The following is a 17,269-nucleotide window of genomic DNA, read 5'->3' as shown; positions in this document are numbered from 1 at the left end:
GTGCTGACAGCTCAGAGCTTGGAACTGCTTAGGATTCTGTCTCCCTCTCTCTCTGCCCCTCCCCTTCTTGTGCTGTCTCTTTCTGTCTCTCAAAAATAAATAGATGTTAAAAAAAATTTAATCTTAGAAGCAACTTTTTTAATGTGGAATTTCATATTTTGGTGTTTTATCTTTGGTTTAATAATCTTTGAGCAGTCAAGTTTGGCACAGATTGTCATGTCTACTTTTATCCATGTTCTCACTTGTGCTCATGAGAATACAGTTTGTCTGGTTTTTGTGTTGTCTGACTTTTCTAGTCAGTTTGTAAATTGTGCTATTAAATTAACTCTCAGAAGGGGGCGCCTGGGTGGCTCAGTGGGTTAAGTGTCTGACTTCAGCTCAGGTCATGATCACATGGTTGGTGAGTTCAGGCCCCTTGTCGAGATCCTCTGTCTCTCTCTGTCTGCTCCTCCCTGACTTGCCTTCTCTCAAAAATAAATAAACATTAAAAAAAAATTAACTCTCAGAAAAACAGATAAAAACATAAACGGTAAAGTCTGTTCTAAACATTTGTTTCTTTCTCCATTTAAAAGTTGCACAAGAATAAAAGGTAAAATGAAAAGAAACAATCAATAATTTCCCAGGATAGAATGCACAGAATTAAATGATAAAACTCATTTATGTTTCTTTCCTCAAGACACACACACACACACACACACACACACACACACACATCCCACAACCTCCCTCTCTTTGAAAGGAAAAAAAAGAACAGTAGGGCTCCTTCCCACATTTGCAGCAGTGGAGGTAGATGTCTTAATGTGGTGCAGGTATACCGTCATATATATGATGGAGGAAGGAGACCATGGATGAAGAGGATTGGGTGCTTTCTCCACAAGACCAGTCTCCAGAAATGCATCCTAATCCTAAATCCCTGACTCATTGAGTGTTTTCAGGTTTTGGTGAGGCTGAGCCCCACCTCATCTTCAGTGAGCATGCCTTGATGTCTGGACTGCAGGAGTCTCCCGGTGGACCATACCTAGAGTTGCCGTGTGTGGTTTCCAGTAAAGTACTGGGTAGTAGAAGCCTACATAAATAGGAACACTTACAAGTACTTATAAAAATGTTTATAAATGTCCTTGGTTTTTGGAAATAAAACCCTGTTACTGAACTCTCCAGATAAGAGATTGGCAATTCAGTACTCAGAAAGTTCAGAGTCTTTTTCCATCTTTTCTCACTAACATACACCCAGCCCTCGAGTGATGCTTTTCCTTTTTTTTTTTTTTTTAATGTTTATTTACTTTTGAGAGAGAGCACACAAGCAGAGGGGCAGAGAGAGAGAGGGGGACAGATGATCTGAAGCGGGCTCCATGCTGACAGCAGAGAGCCCAGTGTGGGGCTCGAACCTGCGGACTGCAAGATCGTGACCTGAGCCAAAGTAGGACGCTTAACCATTTGAGTCACCCAGGCGCCTCAAGTGGTATTTTTTCCTAATGTCCAAGAGAGGTTCATCAATCAACTTTTTGGAACAAATTAAAAAATTTATCTGAAAGACAAAATCTTGCTGTTCCTCTTGCACCCACAAACAGCAAATTGCTTAGAATATTGATTTAGCCTTTGTTTCAGGCCATTGAGAGTTCAGAAATACAGAGGTCTGATTGAAAACATGGCCCTGTACATTAAAGACTTAAAAAGATTTACTATAAACAGATATTGGTAGCTCAAGTTTTTAAATATTTTTATTTCATCAGTACAGGATCAGTATGGGATAGGATAGCCGGCAACATGAGCGAGGCCATCAAATCCCACTAAGTCTGGGGCCAACTGGCCGTTGTACCAATTGCTCATCATCCTAGGCATTCAATCCTGGAAGCGGGAATGGTGGTCTTGTCACCCCACAATATGTTCTTTCACCCCTGACCTTTTAACTTGCCATCGGGGCCTGTTACTTACCAGCTCTCAGACTGTTATTAGGCTTATATGATGGGTAAAATGAGGATAGATTGTATGAAACTTAATTGTGTTTAGTGTCAGTAATAATACAGCAATGAACTAATTTTGGACTTGTGTAACTAAATTAGCCACTGGACAGAAGTAAAACCTTTTGCTTTTGGTTCACCTTACCCAAATTTTAGACCATATCATAAATAAATAGAATACATTTTGTGTGAGTTTTAGATAATTAGTTTGGTTTAAAGACTCGGAAAAGGTATGCGCATGTGTGTGTGGTGTGTTTACCTTTATAATCATGAAATATGTCATGCCTATAGCTGACTGTGTAGACAACACACGCTGACTGTGTAGAGTGCACGAGCTTAACAGTTTAAATAATTACAAGGCTCACCTGGAGAGCATAAACAGCCTTGCCAAGACGTTTGAAACGTCCAGTTATTTTTCCCACCGCTCCCCCACCTTCCCTTCTAGAGAGAACCACTGTCCTGACTTTTGTGATAATCCTTTTCTTCCGTTTTATCACCTCTGTCACAAGTGATAAAATAGCACAATGTTTTCCGTTTTTAGAGTTCACGTGAGTCGATCCATATGACATTATTTCATGATTTGTCTCTTCCTCAGCACTGTGTGAGCTTCTTTTTGCCTGGAGCACCTAGTACAACTATGCTTAAATGTAATTCCATTTCTTTTTCTTTCTTGCCTTTTGTTTCACTTTTTTCCTCTCTGGTAACTTGGAAGTTACGCACTCTGATAGTCGGTGGTTGCTCAGCGTCTGAAGTTAGCCCTTTTCTCCGTTGTAACTCCCTTCCCCGCTCCGCTTCCCTTCCCACAGAGCTGAGAGAAGACGGTTTCCAGCCTCAAACGTACCTGGTACAGGGAGTGAAGGCACTGCATGCTGCTTTAAAATTATGGATGAAGAAAGAAGTAAGTAGTTTTCTTTGGGGAAACGATGGCTACTGTTTCTATGGCAAGATCCAAAGCGCGAGTCCCGATGCTGCCGCGGCAGCACTTTGAGTGGCGTGGTCAAGGGAATGGACGCTTTCAGTACAACGTGCGTTTTATCATACGTGGTGCACAGATGTCCTGGCTTGTGTTTACGTTGATGAGGATAGAGTACCTAAGTACTTCTTTAATCTTTAGCCTGAAAAGAAAATAATTCAAATATATTTAAGATGCTAAGAAAAGAACATGTAGATACAGAACGATAATAAATAATTTTGAACTCGTATCGTGTGCTAATCGCTGTGCTTAGTCTTTATATCCATAATCCCGTTTAGCTCTCAGAGCAACTCTGTGAGGCTGTGATGCTCTCCTTATCCCTGTCTTACATATGGAGAAGCTGAGGTTCAAAGAGTTGTATATGACTTGCCCAAGAATACCGGAGGGTCTTGGACTAAAGCTGGGGCTCTGTAATCGCAAAGTACTCTTATCCATCTGCTAGACTTCTGTAAAAATGAAGGAAAAGGGAGGTCAAGGTTCAAGCAGGAGCTTCCATTTTCACTAAAATGTGGTCTGTTTGCATTGGAGTCCTGCTGCCTCCAAGAGGTCATCCCAGCTCCCCAATTGGAAGCTGTGTGTCCTACCCTTATGCTTAGTAGCATCTTTCTTATGCCAGTGGACTTCAAAGTAATGTCTGTAAAGTAACATATTCACATCCCCTTCACTAGGTTTATGAGCTTTTGAAGAACAGGGACTTGCCATCTTTATTCACCTCTGTAACTTGACATGCAACTCTTTAATAAGTGATATATATGTGAGCTGATGAAAATACATTCCCATATTAATTTTTTGAATGCCTACTTGAAATAAAAATCTGCTCTTAAGAGATACTGGAGACAATAATTAATAGGTTACCCTTCCAATAATTTTTTTTCACTTCTTTTCACTGTATTATCATCGCTATATACCCTCTAGAGCAAGGCACTGTGGAAGCATTCAGGAAAGAGAAAGTTGTGTCTTCCCCTGTCAGGGACATCATCGTCTAGATGACACATAAAAGTGTAAACAGATTACAAAACCGTACAACCATATCATAACAAAATAAAGGATATGTGGCAAAAACTGTGTAATTTGTTTCCTGCTGAAGACTTGAGATAAGTTCTTCTCAAACTCCCGTATTTGTCAGAATCGCCTTTAGAGCTCCCTAAAAACAAACTCCCTGGATCCTCCCTAAGAGATACTGATTAAATAGATTGGTGGTGGGATCTGAACCTCTGTTTTTAACAAACTTTGTAAGTGATTTTGATGTACAGTGAAATTCATTAATAATAAATCCTGTTAATTCATCACATTCGAAGTGCTCTTTTAAAAGCATGATGTTTGCGTTTAACCGCCTGTTAACCTTGCTCTAGGTTGAGAGGCAGCTTAGTCTAGTGGTCGGGAGCATGGACTCCGGAGTCAGGTGTTTGGACTCAAATCTCAGCTATGCTACTAATAAACTAGCGAACCCCTGTGCATTCTTTCCCTCAAATGTAAAGTGAGAATAGTACTAGCTCTGTCATAGCGTTGGTGAAAGGATGAATGAGTTAACACCCTCAAGCGCTTAACAGTGCAGTACCTTGCCTGGCACATAGTTAGCACTTGCGGTTACTGTTGTTCCTAGTTTGTTTTAACAAGTTATGCTAAAACCAAGGAGAAGATGTAAAGCAAAAGTAAAAACTGGTTTATCAAATGCATCTGAAGAATCAAAATGTTCTTAACAACAGTTAAGATTTAGAAACAGACATAAGAAATTATGGCAGTAGTTTGCAGTTGGATAGATGGGGTTTCTCAGCAATGCGTCTGTCCTACTGATGCAATCGTTTTCCTATTAAATTAGAAAAGAAGTTTCAAAAACTTATTCAGATTAGACCTCCTATAGGAAATAGGATTATTTTAGTCCCTGTGTTCCTACTTACAAATCCTTATATACTATGAATTAAATGCTAGACTTAACTTTACTAATTATAGTAGTAGTTAGAATTACAGTGGGCTTTGAGGGATAGAGTACAAGGTTACTTCTCAGTGTAAAGCAAAACTCACTGTAAGATAGTCCATCTTTAACTTGAGCTAAGAGGATTTCATGCTAATAAGGCTCTCCTTAAAGAGTATTAAAGCAACTCTGTGAACTCTGAGACCTGGCTTATTAGTATTTCGCTTAGAGAATCCAAAATTTGTTTAGTAAATTAGTTTTCACTTATTAAAGTGTAAATAACTTTGGTTGTCTTATCTTTGTTAATCCGAATCCAGCTTGTATCTGAACATGCCTTTGAGATCCCAGACAACGTCAGACCTGGACATCTTATTAAAGAACTTTCAAAAGTAATTCGCGCAATAGAGGTAAGAGTAGAAACTGTCAACTGAATGCTTGGTTACTGTCTGCTTTGAGAAGCAAACGCAGCTACCGTGACATTACAAACATTGGAAAGCACTTATACTCTTAGATGAAATAGAATGAGCTGTGTCTTGGAAAGAGTCTCAGGTTCTCAGGCTTCCAAGCTTCTACAGAGAAATTTAGAGTATTATATCATAATGAAGAAATAAAGAAGTGGTTACCAGGTTACTTGAATTTCTTCAGCTTACTCCAAGAATAAAAAAATACAAAATAAAAAAAATTTCAGATCCCATTCCTTTCTGCTATGCAGAGATGAGTATGTGTTAAGTAATTAGAGGAAGAGAAAAAAGTCAGGTGAGTCGAGCCAGGTCAGGCTCGTTGGGAAAGAGGGATGCTACTGGTGGGGAAAGGCAAGGAGACCCACGTGACTGAAGTATTAGAGCAACTTGGGTTGGTAAACCCCCCCTTGATAAAAGCCCATAAAATCTGAGATTCGTTGTTTTAATTGTTTAATTAGAAAACTATTTTCGGTATTAAAGGGGATTTTAATTAAAGTAATTCTTCAACAAGGTGGTTCTGTTAGTGTCTCGCTCGAAGTGAAAGGAAATTAAGTGGAGGAATGGAGGCTAAGTGGTAATTTAACAGCTTAGATTCAGGCTGTGTTTGGGGAATGGAAAGAGGTATACATCTAAGAAACAATGAAATGCTGTGTTTAATATCCTCGGATAGAATATTTTATATAATTCTCAATGTGTTCCGATACAGTGGAAAAATATTTTCCGCTTTTAAAGAGTGGTGGTAATTGCAATAAAAAGATTTTATTTATTTATGCATAGAGATAGATTTTGAAATCAAGAGTCACATATATAATCTTAAATATATGTGTAGATACATAAATGCATAAATCTCATGTGTGATAACCAAAACTAAGAATAAACTCAAGAAGAAAGGAGATGTGGGTCTAGGGGCACCTGGGTGCGTCAGTTGGTTGAGCATCTGACTTTGGCTCAGGTCATGACCTCATAGTTCCCAAGTTTGAGACCTGCATTGTGCTCTCTGCTGTCAGTGCAGAGCCTGCTTCAGATCCTCTGTCCCCTGCCTCTGTGCCCCTTCCCCACTCAAGTGCATGCTTGTTCTCGCTCGCTCTCTCTCTTTTAAAAATAAATAAACATTTAAAAGATTTTTAAAGAAAGAAAGGTGTGGGTCTATATGAATAAAAAAACTATAAATCTTTAGTAAGGGAGGTGAAATAACAATTGAATAAATGTCATTTCTGAAATATGTCAATTCCAAATTGATATTACAAATTTAAAATGGTGAGATCTATCTGGAAGAATAATTGGGCAAAAATAGCCAGCAAAGTGCTGTTGTTGTTGTTGTTGTTGTTGTTGTTGTTGTTTAAATTGGAGGGTTGAGAGTATAGAAGGCAGCAAAATGACTGTAGAAAAATGTGCCAAGAAAATAAACAGGTATCTCACTAAAGAAGAAATAGAAATGGCCAATCCAATAAAAATATGAAAAAGATTCTCAGTATGTGAAAAAGTATTCAGCCATATTTTGCCAAATAATTTATGATTCCAAATGATCGTTCATCTAATTGGCAAAGATAAAATTCTGTATTCTTGTCCTGCTGGTCAGGAAGTGTAAATTAGCTTGCGCTTTCTAAGTGGCATATCCCTTAGCTGAGCACTTGCACTTAATCCAGTAAAGAAGAGGATTCTAATTAAACTTGGTATGTTGACCATACCTCCTTATTGCTCTCACCTCTTGGAGCCAAAATGATAGTAAAAGAATAAAAACGATATTCCTGAAGACAAGGAGAATAATAGAAATGAACTCCAGCATGATTTTGGAAGCTGGAAAGAAGTATACAAGTGACCACCAATTTAACAAGCTTGAGAGAGCCAAAATCTGTGTGGGCAGTGGGTGAAGCCCAGAAGCAGGTCTTACTTGTACAGGAGAACCTTCAAAAAGCTCGGGAATTAGGGAGCTAGGACCCTCTGAATATCAGAGTGGAGGTGGGATTGAGAACAGGATTGATTACAGGTCTGTTTAAGAAATGAATTAATCTCCAAATCCCTGTCTTAACACATGTAGAAAACTAGGGATTTAGTGGTCTGCAAGGTTGGACTTGAGACTGGACTTGGGGACACTGAACCCAGCTGAGGGACGTGGGTACATACTGAAAACAAGGGGATTAAGTGACAGTCTACAGTGAATGATTCTTTTTCCACCCGACTCTCCAAACGCTGGCACCCTGGCCTATACCTCCCAGGCCAGGAAGAAGAGCCGCTGATAGTGACCGTTTGGAACCTTCCTGAATGGAACAACTCAGGCAGCTTCCTACAGTGAAACCCACCAATTGACAAAGTCCTACTTACACAGAGCTCCCAATTAGCTTTTTTCTTTTTACATACAGTAAAATGCACAGATCATAAAAGTACAGTTCGAGTTTTGACAAAAACAGGCAGTTGTGTAACCAATACTGCAACTGAGATATAGAAATCATTTTTGTCATCCCAGAAAGTCCTTTCTCCCCAATATAATCTGACTATTAAAAGCCACCACCATTCAGACCTCTGTGGCTCTCATCATGAATTAGTTTGCCTGTTCTTGAATTTCAAATAAAGGCGACCATGTAGTGCATACTATTTTTGTGTCTGGCTTCTTTCAACTTAATGCTTTTGAGATTCATCCGTGTTGTTGCATCAGCCAGTAGCTCTTTTGTGGTTGCCGAGTGGTATTTCATTGAATGAATATACCATGATTTGCTTTCCATTCTTCTGTTGATGGATATTTGGGTTACATATGGATGTGGTCGGTATGAATTAAACTGTTATAAACAACGTTGTATGTCTTTTTGTGGTAAATATATGTTTTCATTTGAGGGGGAGGGTAAGTACCTGGGAGTAGAGTTATCAAGTCATATGGTAAGTGAATTTCCACCTTATAAGAATCTGTCAGACCGTTTTCCAAAGTGGTTGTGCCACTGTCACCACTAAGGTATAGGACTTGTAGTTGTTCCATATTCTTGCTATATATTTGGGGTTTTCTGTCTTTTTAATTTTTGCTTTCCCAGAGATATGAAATACTGTTTCATTGTGGTGTTAATTTGCATTTTCCTGACGACTAATGATGTTGAGCGCCTTTTCTTGTACATGGCTGTTTATATATCTTTTCTTATGAAGTATCTGTTGGAAGTTTTTGCCCATTTAAGAAATTATATTGTTTTTATTATTGATTAGTAGGAGTTCATTATATATCTTGGACACAAATTCTTTTTTTTTTAATGTTTATTTATTTTGAGAGGACACAAGTTCTTTTTAAAAAATGTTTATTTATTATAAATAAAATTTATTTATTTGGGGGAAGGGCAGAGAGAGGAAGAGAGAGAATTCCAAGCAGGCTCCAGGCTCAACGTGGAACCTGATGTGGGGCTTGATTCCATGGCCTGGGACCATGACCTGAGCTGAAATCAAGAGTCGGAGGCTTAACCGACTGAGCCCCCCAGGCACCGCTCTTAGACACAAGTTCTTTGTCCTTTGGCATGCCTGTGTTCATATATGATGAATATAGTGAATATTTACCCACAGCCTGTGGCTTATCTTTTCATTCTCTTAATAGTGTCTTTTTATGAGCAGAAATTTTTAATTTTGAAGAAGTCCAATTTATAAATTTGTTTTCTTTTATAATATTTTTTTTGTGTCCACTCTAAGAAATCTTTGTCCACCCCAAGATTTGAAGGTACTTTCTTTTTTCCTGGAAGCTTTTACATTTGGGTACATGGGCAATCTTGAATTTTCATGTATAGCATAAGGTAAATTAAGGCGTTATTTTCCCCCTACATGTTTATCTAGTTCTCTTGCCACAATTTCTTGAAACCAATTAGCTTTTTAATTATGCTTTCTCTTTTGGGGTGTATGGGTGGCTCGGTTGGGCATCCGACTTCGACTCAGGTCATGATCTCGCGGTCCATGAGTTCAAGCCCCACGTCGGGCTCTGTGCTGACAGCTCAGGGCCTGGAGCCTGCTTCGGATTCTGTGTCTCCCTCTCTCTCTCTCCTTCAAAAATAAACATTTAAAAAACATTTTTTTTAAATAAAGAAATAAATGCTTTTTCTTTTAAAATGCATGGAGAACCAAGAAGAGTTTTGAAGGCAAAGACAAAAAATAAAAGAGAAAAAGAAAAAAAAAAAAGTATTTGAAGGAAACAACAACCAATAAACAAACAAATCTTTAGGCCCAAACCCAAATATAATTGATATCTTCGAGAGAAGAGAGTAAATAAATATTGCTTCCATGAGAAAAGAACAGGTGGCTATAACAAAGAATATTTAAAGAAGAAAGGAAAGGGGTTCTTGGAAATTAGAAATATAATAGAAATAATATTTAGCAAAATCACTGGAAGATAAAGTTGGGAAAAATCTGCCATAAAGTTAAAAAATAAAATTAAATTTAAAAAGGCCAAATAGGACAGAACAATTAGAAGGTCATTTTACATAGTCACCATCAAAATAATAGAAAGTCCAGAAAGAGATAACGTAGAAAATAAGGAGATTATCAGAGGAATAATCCAAGAAAATGTTTTAGAATTCAAGGACACAAGTTCCTAGATTGAGACCCTACAGAATGCTGAGTACACTAGGTGAGAAAAGACCTATGCCAAGGCCCATAGTGGTCACATTTTAGAATACATGTAACGGAGTAGATTCTAAAAAGCGTTAGGAAATAACGCATTAGGAATCAGAATAATATCAGACTGCTCAACAGTGACACTGTAGAACTAGAAGACAGTGAAGCAAAGTCTTTTAACATTCTGGGGGAAGAGGGTGATGGGAGCGATGTCAGCCTACAAAAGTCTGTATTCAGCCAGCCATACTTTAAAATAAAGATGACAAAGAGGCAGGATTTCAAAAGGTTTGCCTCCCATGTACCCCTTCTCAGGAAACTCTTAGGTGCTGTTCCAAAAGAGAGGAAGTAAATAACACCAACAAAAGGAGCAGCTCCGGAATTCTTCCAACAAACACAGAATACCTACTGTGTGCTGTGTCCATCTAAGATGGGTATAGAACACTGAAGAAAACAGAGGCCGTGCCCATATGGAGCTGAGTAGGAAGAGGTTAGCCATAAATACTTTAATGTATCCGGAATTAACAAGTGCTATCAAGAAAAATAAAGAAGGAGAAAAGATAGAGAGTGACAGCCAGAGATGGTGGTGGGGGTTGCAGTTTTAAGTGGCAGGTCAGGAAGGGTTTTTGATGAGCAACCAGCCAAGGATGGATCAGGAGAATGAAGGGCTCTATATTGGTTGTTAATCTGAAATTCAAATTTAGCTGAGCATCTTGTACTTTAGCTGGTGTTCCTGTCCAGGAGGCATGTCACTAAAGAAAAATATAAAATTGATAGATTACCTAATGTGTTTGAATATTCTTCCAGTGGAGAATTTTGAGATCAGTTAGTGATAAGTACATAGAAAACAAAGCAGAGGGTGAGACAAATATAAATTCAAGGGAAAGTCAAAGGATGTAAAAGAAAGGAAATGTAATAAGTCGTGGCCCTCAGTCGTAAGTAATTTTCACTGAGTCCAGTTTACTGAAGGAAGAGGAAATATGTGTACATTTAGGAAAAGTGTACAAGGATTAGAACTTCATCTTGCGTAGTAGGAATTCAGTAATATCTAAAGCTGAAAAATCAAGAAATAACACTTTAAAAAAGTGTTTCTTTTTTGAAAAGTGTTTCTTTTCTTGAAAAGTGTTTCTTTTTGAAAAGTGTTTCTTTTCTTGAAAAATCAAGAAATAACGTGATTAGAAATTTGTGGGCAAATAACTGAACAAACAACACCACCAGCACCAAAACAGCTACAAGAGTTGGAAGTGCTGGGTATATGTCCCCAAGGATTGAAAGCAGGGTTTTCATGCACGTTCATAGTAGCATCATTTACGCAGCCCAAAGGTGGAAGCAGCCCAGCTGTCCATCATGGATGGATGGGTGAACAAAGAGTGGTATAGACATCACATACACACCGGGGACTATTACCCAGCCTTGAGAAAGAAGGGAATTCTGACACATGCCACACTGTGGATGAACCTTCAAGATACCGTGTTCAGTGAAATAAGCCAGTCACAAAGATACTACTGTTGTGTGGTTCCACTTACATGAAGTTCTGAGAACAGTCAAATTCATTGAGAAAGTAGAATGGTGATTGCCAGGGGCTGGTGCTGAGGAGGAATGGGGAGTTACTGTATTTGATGGGTACAGAGTTTAAGTTTGGGAAGATTAAGAAGTTCTGGAGGTGGATGGTGGTGATGGTTGCATCACAATGTGACTGTACTTACTGCCACGAACTGTACGCTTAAAAATGTTAAAATGATAAGTTACGTATATATTACCATATATGTGGTGCAAAATCACGTGGATGTCACTACAATAAAAAGAAACTTGCAAGTGGTTACCTCAAGAGAATGGGAATCAGGGATGGGGAAGAGGAGACAACTGCTTTTCATGATACGTTTTATAGAGTTAATTGTTAAAACTACATAGATGGGTGACTTTGGTTTAAAAAACAGTTGCTGATTTATGCAAATATGTATGTGTGAAAAAATGCTTATCATAGGAAAGAACTGGAAGCAGCCTGTAATAACTACCAGTGGGTATTAGGTCAATAAATTATGCTATAGCTATACAGTGGAACACAACCCAGCTTTCAAAATGGTATTTGAAATCAAAGAAATACGTTCACAGTATATTACATGGGGGAGTGAGGGGAATAATGGTCTCAGCAAAGCTTATGTTGAGTCTTAGGAGTGTTATGATTTGGTCTTTGTTTTTTACATGATCGAACTGAATGGTTTTTGTTTTCTAAAATGTTTTTGTGGCTGACTATTTAGTCAGGTATATATGGTGGCCTTGTCATAAAAACACTCTGAATTTAATTCTTAAAGGAGGAAAATGGCAAACCAGTTAAATCTCAGGGAATTCCTACTGTGTGTCCAGTTTCACGATCCTCAAATGAAGCAACTTCCCCATATCATTCCCGACGAAAGATGAGGAAACTTCGAGATCATAATGTCCGAACTCCTTCTAATCTAGACATCCTAGAGCTCCATACAAGGGAGGTCCTCAGAAGGTTAGAGATGTGTCCGTGGGAAGAGGCAAGTATTATGTTTCATTGTTACATAAAGAGACTTGGCTGTTCCTGCAAGTTCTTTAGAAGGGTCATAAAAAGAAGAGTGTGGCCATTCTTGTTTTCTAATCTTTGCTTAGCGTTGTAGGGGTCAACAGTACTGATGCTTATGACAGGGAACAGGCTTCATTCAGCTTTGTAGGCAGCGGTGTAGAAGTAGGATGACTAGATCTCATTTATCTACGGACATGTTTATTGTTTACCAAATGCCCTGTGCTCTTCTAGGCTCTGAAAAAGATACTGGCGTGAGCGAAACTTAAGTCTCTGCTATCGTGTGGCTTCCATCCTAGCTCAAGTTGGAAGGATGGAACATGAGGCATATACTACAATGTTGTAATTTCAGATAACAAGTATTATAAAGGAAGCCAGAACAGTAGAGCAAGAGAATAAAGGGCCTGGTGCGTGGCTGGCTACTTTAGCTGGGGCCGTCAGAGGGCCTCTCAGGTGGGGTGGCATTTGAGCTGGCAAACACTGGAAGAAGTCAGGTGGATACAAAGATTTGAGGAAACAGAGGGAAAGGCAATTGCAGAAAGCCTATCCCTGACTCAACAGCACCAGCATGGGGGACTGTTGGACAGGAAGACGGTCAGAATAAACCCAGAGAAACTGTCAGAGAAATGCTGGCACAATGGACAAAGGGGAGAGGGCGGACCTTTGTAAAACATGGTAATGAGTTTGTGATGAGATGCAGATCACCCATCAATTTACATCTTAAGTAAAGGATAGGAATAATTTAAAATGAATAAGAAAGAAGTACTTCTGACTTAAAATATTTAAAGAAGTTCCGTAGGAATTGTAACAAATATTTTACATTTTTATGTAATTGTATTGATACTATTTTAAGCTTTTGTTGTTCTAAACCTTTTTAACCAATAGCCCTCTGGAAAAGACGTAGCTTATTATGGAAGGTTCTATTTATTACTAAAGAAAAAAATCACCACCAAAAGGAAATACTCTCTATTAAAAACCAGCTACTGTTGTTCTTTTATGTCACACAGCGGCCTTTGTCCCTCGTGATGGCAGGGTGGTGGTCTGTGAGTTGCTGATGGTGCCTCTTGGGAAGACTAGAGATTAGGTCAAGGATAGGATGACTGGGAGGGACTAGTGCTTCGCAGGAAGAAGCAAGGAAATGAGAATTAAAATACATTAAGGCACTGCTTTTCTAGCTTTTCAGCTTTCCGCAAGAGTGAAATGTCTTTAAATTCACTTTATGTAAATTTTACATTCTGCTTTATAGAATGTGTTTTATTGTCAATGGCCCTACAGAAAAATAAACCATATTTATGCTTTGGTTTTAGGAACCACATAGCTTTAGTGCCACACGTTGTGTATCCCCTGGCCTAGGGGGCTGCCTAGCACAATTTGGGATTCAGGGCCATGGAGGAAGGTAGCAGTATACTGCATTTCTTTTGTCAGCCAGGCATGTTTGAGGGCAGATGCTAAGTTCAATTCTGTTTTTATACTTTAAGGACATCTTGAGCTCTAAACTGAATGGAAAATTTAACAAACATCTCCAGCCATCTTCCACGGTACCTGAATGGAGAGCAAAAGATAATGATCTACGATTATTGCTGACAAATGGAAGGATAATTAAGTATGTAAAGTAGATCACAGTGTCACACAGATGAGTTTTCGGTGGATTCCCTGTGTTCATTTAATCCCTAGTCCATATTATTGCACGCCTGACTCAAATACAGGGAAAGCATCTCGGTTTTCCACTCCGACTGTAAATTAGGGGAGAGGGTATACTATTTGGCTGCATCGTTGCACTGTTTTGTGACTTGGTCACTTTTCCCTCCATGTACAGGGATGAGAGACAGCCCTTTGCAGATCCAAGTCTTTATACAGCAGATAGTGAAAATGAAGAGGACAAGAGAAGGACAAAAAAGGCCAAAATGAAGATGGAAGAGAGTTCAGGAATAGAGGGGGTGGAGAATGAAGAATCTCAAAAACCACTTAACAGTATGTTTGTTTTAATGGTCGCTTTAAAGGTCTGCTTATTACCAATGTGATAATGTGTAAAGTATCTTGCTAACTTTAAGATTCTTAAATTCGTGGCAGGATTGAAAATTGTCGTGTCCCTAATACTCTTTTGAGAAATCTGAAGTGTTTCCGAGTAGTTTGTCCATCGGGGAAATGTGGGTGCGGATGCCAAGTGAGGTGTAATGCACAGGGAAGGCATTTTTAGTGACAAGGATACGTGCTGGTCAGTGACACCTTTGTCTAGTGACAGTTTTTAGCAAGAGTCACATGAAAGCCTGTGCGTTTTATGGGCCTCTACTCCAAATAATAAAATAGTCACCAGTTTAATACAGCCTCATAAATAATTTTAGCTAACATGTATATGGTTTTCAGAATTAGGAGGCAGTACAGTTGGCTGGTCTGAAGCTGTTAGTAATCCATATATTGTTTTATTTGATTGCCTGTTGACAGGACGACCTCTGCTTGGTTATTGTCAGCATGACAAATAGTAACACTTCCTCCTTGAGATCGTTCTTGTTTGAATGAAGTCTTCATTTCTTAGCATTTTTCAGAGCCTCTGTGTACGCTTCTATTTTAAAAAGTAGTTAAGTATTTTGATAATGACAAGAAAAATTAACATCAAGTCCGTTTTGGATACGTCAGTTCCTGCTAATTCCAAGTAAATTTGGTGTGGCTGTGCATGTGTTCACACGCCAGGGGGAAGGCAGCTCATCGGTGGGATTAGCAGACAGTTCTCATGTGGTGATGCCACGTGGGAGAGAAGGGCAGTGGCAAAGCCTGGTTTTCACACTTCTTGAATTCACCATCCACGTGAATGCTTTTTCGGTTTAGGAGAGTTATCTTTTTGTTTTTTGTTGAGTGAAAGAAAGAATGCAAAAGGGAAAGTGAAAAGCATCTTGTAGCTAATTTTAGCGTCGGAGGTTTTTTTCTGGAAAGAAATTCAAAATTTCCACGCAAATGAGGACTATATCATCATGTTCAGTAAATGCCACAAACGTTTTAAGAGTACAGTTCAGTCTGTATCATGGTCAATTAGGGAGAAAGTCTCTGGGGGAAGAAAGAAATGAACAAAATGAAAGCAGTGGAAAAGGGGAGAGCGGGGCAGTCGAGATAGACCTGGAGGCTGGACCAACTTCAGGTACCACCTTGCTCATAAGCTTCCACTGACTTTCCTTTTTCCCTCTTCCTTTTCCTTTGTAGGGTTTTTTACAAGTGTGAAATCAGAACTCAGGAATCGATCATCAGAATATTCTGATATTTCTGATTCAGAAGACTCTGGACCTGACTGCACTGCACTGGTATGCCCAAACCCCTGTGACTACTGCAATCTTTGATGGAAAGATGAACACCTACTTTCCTTCACCTACGAGGAAAGTAAATGACAGCTTTTCCCAAAGCCTGTCTCCATGACCTTTGTGGCACCCAGTCTTCCCTGTAATGGTGATTACACACATGCACGTGCACACATACCCCCAGTCACAGACTATTTACATTTGATATATGTGGCTTTTGTCTCGTTTTAGAAAGGGTGGGTGGAAATACTGTTCTTATATTTCTCATAGGTTATGTTTCATTTTACTTTAAAGAAATCCTGTACTGTATGTTTTTGCACTAAGGAGTTACGTACTGTAATTGCTAGAAACTTCAGCTGTCATATGAAATACAGAAATAATTCCATGATAATTAAGATTCTGACTTTGCCTAGACTGATAAAGTGTTTTTGGTTAGTACAGACTTACTCAGATTTCTTACATTATTTGCTTCCATTTAATTATTTATTATCTCAGAAAAATAATTTTACCACTGAAGAGTCTGAAAGTTCAGGTGATGAAAAGAAACAAGAAATAACATCAAACTTCAAGGAGGACTCTACTGTGATGAGGAACTTTGTTCAAAAGGGCCAGAAGCCATCTAGGAATGAAATTCCAGTTAAAAGGTAGGCTTGGGGTGCCTGGGTGGCTCAGTCGGTTAAGTGTCTGACTCTTGATTTCAGCTCAGGTCATGATTTCACGTCGTAGGATTGAATCCTGTGTCAGGTTCTGTGCTAGGCATGGAGCCTGCTTGAGATTCTCTCTCTCCCTCTCTCTCTCCCTCTCTCTCTGCCCCTCCCCTGTTCATGTGTATGTGTGCTCTCTCTCAAAAAAAAGTTAGGCTTATTGATGGTAGTAGTGTTATTACATTGTGATATAAATTATATGAAAACATTTTTTTATTTTAAATTTTACCAAAAAGTGTCAAAAGAATAAATAAACTCTTGTCCTTTTACTTACCTTCTCTTTAGGGAATGTCCTACCTCGACGAGCACAGAGGAAGAAGCGATTCAGGGCATGCTGTCTATGGCAGGGTTGCACTATTCCACATGTTTACAAAGGCAGATACAAAGCACAGACTGCAATGGTGAAAGAGACTCTCTCCGGGATCCCAGCGGCTGCCACAGCAGTAACCATGAGGTCAGACAGGTGTATCGCTGTGATAAACCAGTGGAATGTGGTAAGAAACATAAATTAGTCTCTAAAATGTAACATGCCTCCCCCAACTAATAGCTCTGTAATCCTAGCTGCAGTTAAAGATTATGAAGAAGAACTGTTGATTGGACATCTTTAGTTGGAGATGGTGTTACGCTTATTGGCCAAAAAATACATAATGTTGATGTATACAAGATGCAAGTATAAGAACTCAAAGTGTAAATTAATGGCTGGAGAATCATGTTCACTGGCATAATCCTACCAGTTCTGTTGCAAGATAGTTAGTACTGCTTCCCTTTCCTAAGCTGTTCAGAGTGGAAAGAATGTTGAGGCATCTCACATGGTCTGCTAGCTTGAACCATCAACCGTCTTTGCTTTCATGGGAGGGGAAACA

General features: G+C 39.0%; 1 protein-coding gene across 1 annotated transcript in view; it reads left to right on the top strand.

The window, feature by feature from the left end:
• The window catches only part of KDM7A (lysine demethylase 7A), an 83,106-nt gene that overhangs the window by 54,582 nt on the left and 11,255 nt on the right, over nt 1–17,269 (top strand). The window contains exons 10-17 of the mRNA XM_030308560.1: nt 2,765–2,856; nt 5,161–5,250; nt 12,186–12,395; nt 13,897–14,021; nt 14,235–14,389; nt 15,611–15,708; nt 16,198–16,346; nt 16,692–16,900. Of these exons, the coding sequence (XP_030164420.1) occupies nt 2,765–2,856; nt 5,161–5,250; nt 12,186–12,395; nt 13,897–14,021; nt 14,235–14,389; nt 15,611–15,708; nt 16,198–16,346; nt 16,692–16,900 (1,128 nt within the window). The remainder of the gene's footprint in view (nt 1–2,764; nt 2,857–5,160; nt 5,251–12,185; nt 12,396–13,896; nt 14,022–14,234; nt 14,390–15,610; nt 15,709–16,197; nt 16,347–16,691; nt 16,901–17,269) is intronic.

The sequence above is a fragment of the Lynx canadensis genome, chromosome A2 (genome assembly GCF_007474595.2).
Source record: "Lynx canadensis isolate LIC74 chromosome A2, mLynCan4.pri.v2, whole genome shotgun sequence".
NCBI classification, from domain to species: Eukaryota; Metazoa; Chordata; class Mammalia; order Carnivora; family Felidae; genus Lynx; species Lynx canadensis.
This window is presented reverse-complemented; position numbering and strand designations above follow the sequence as displayed.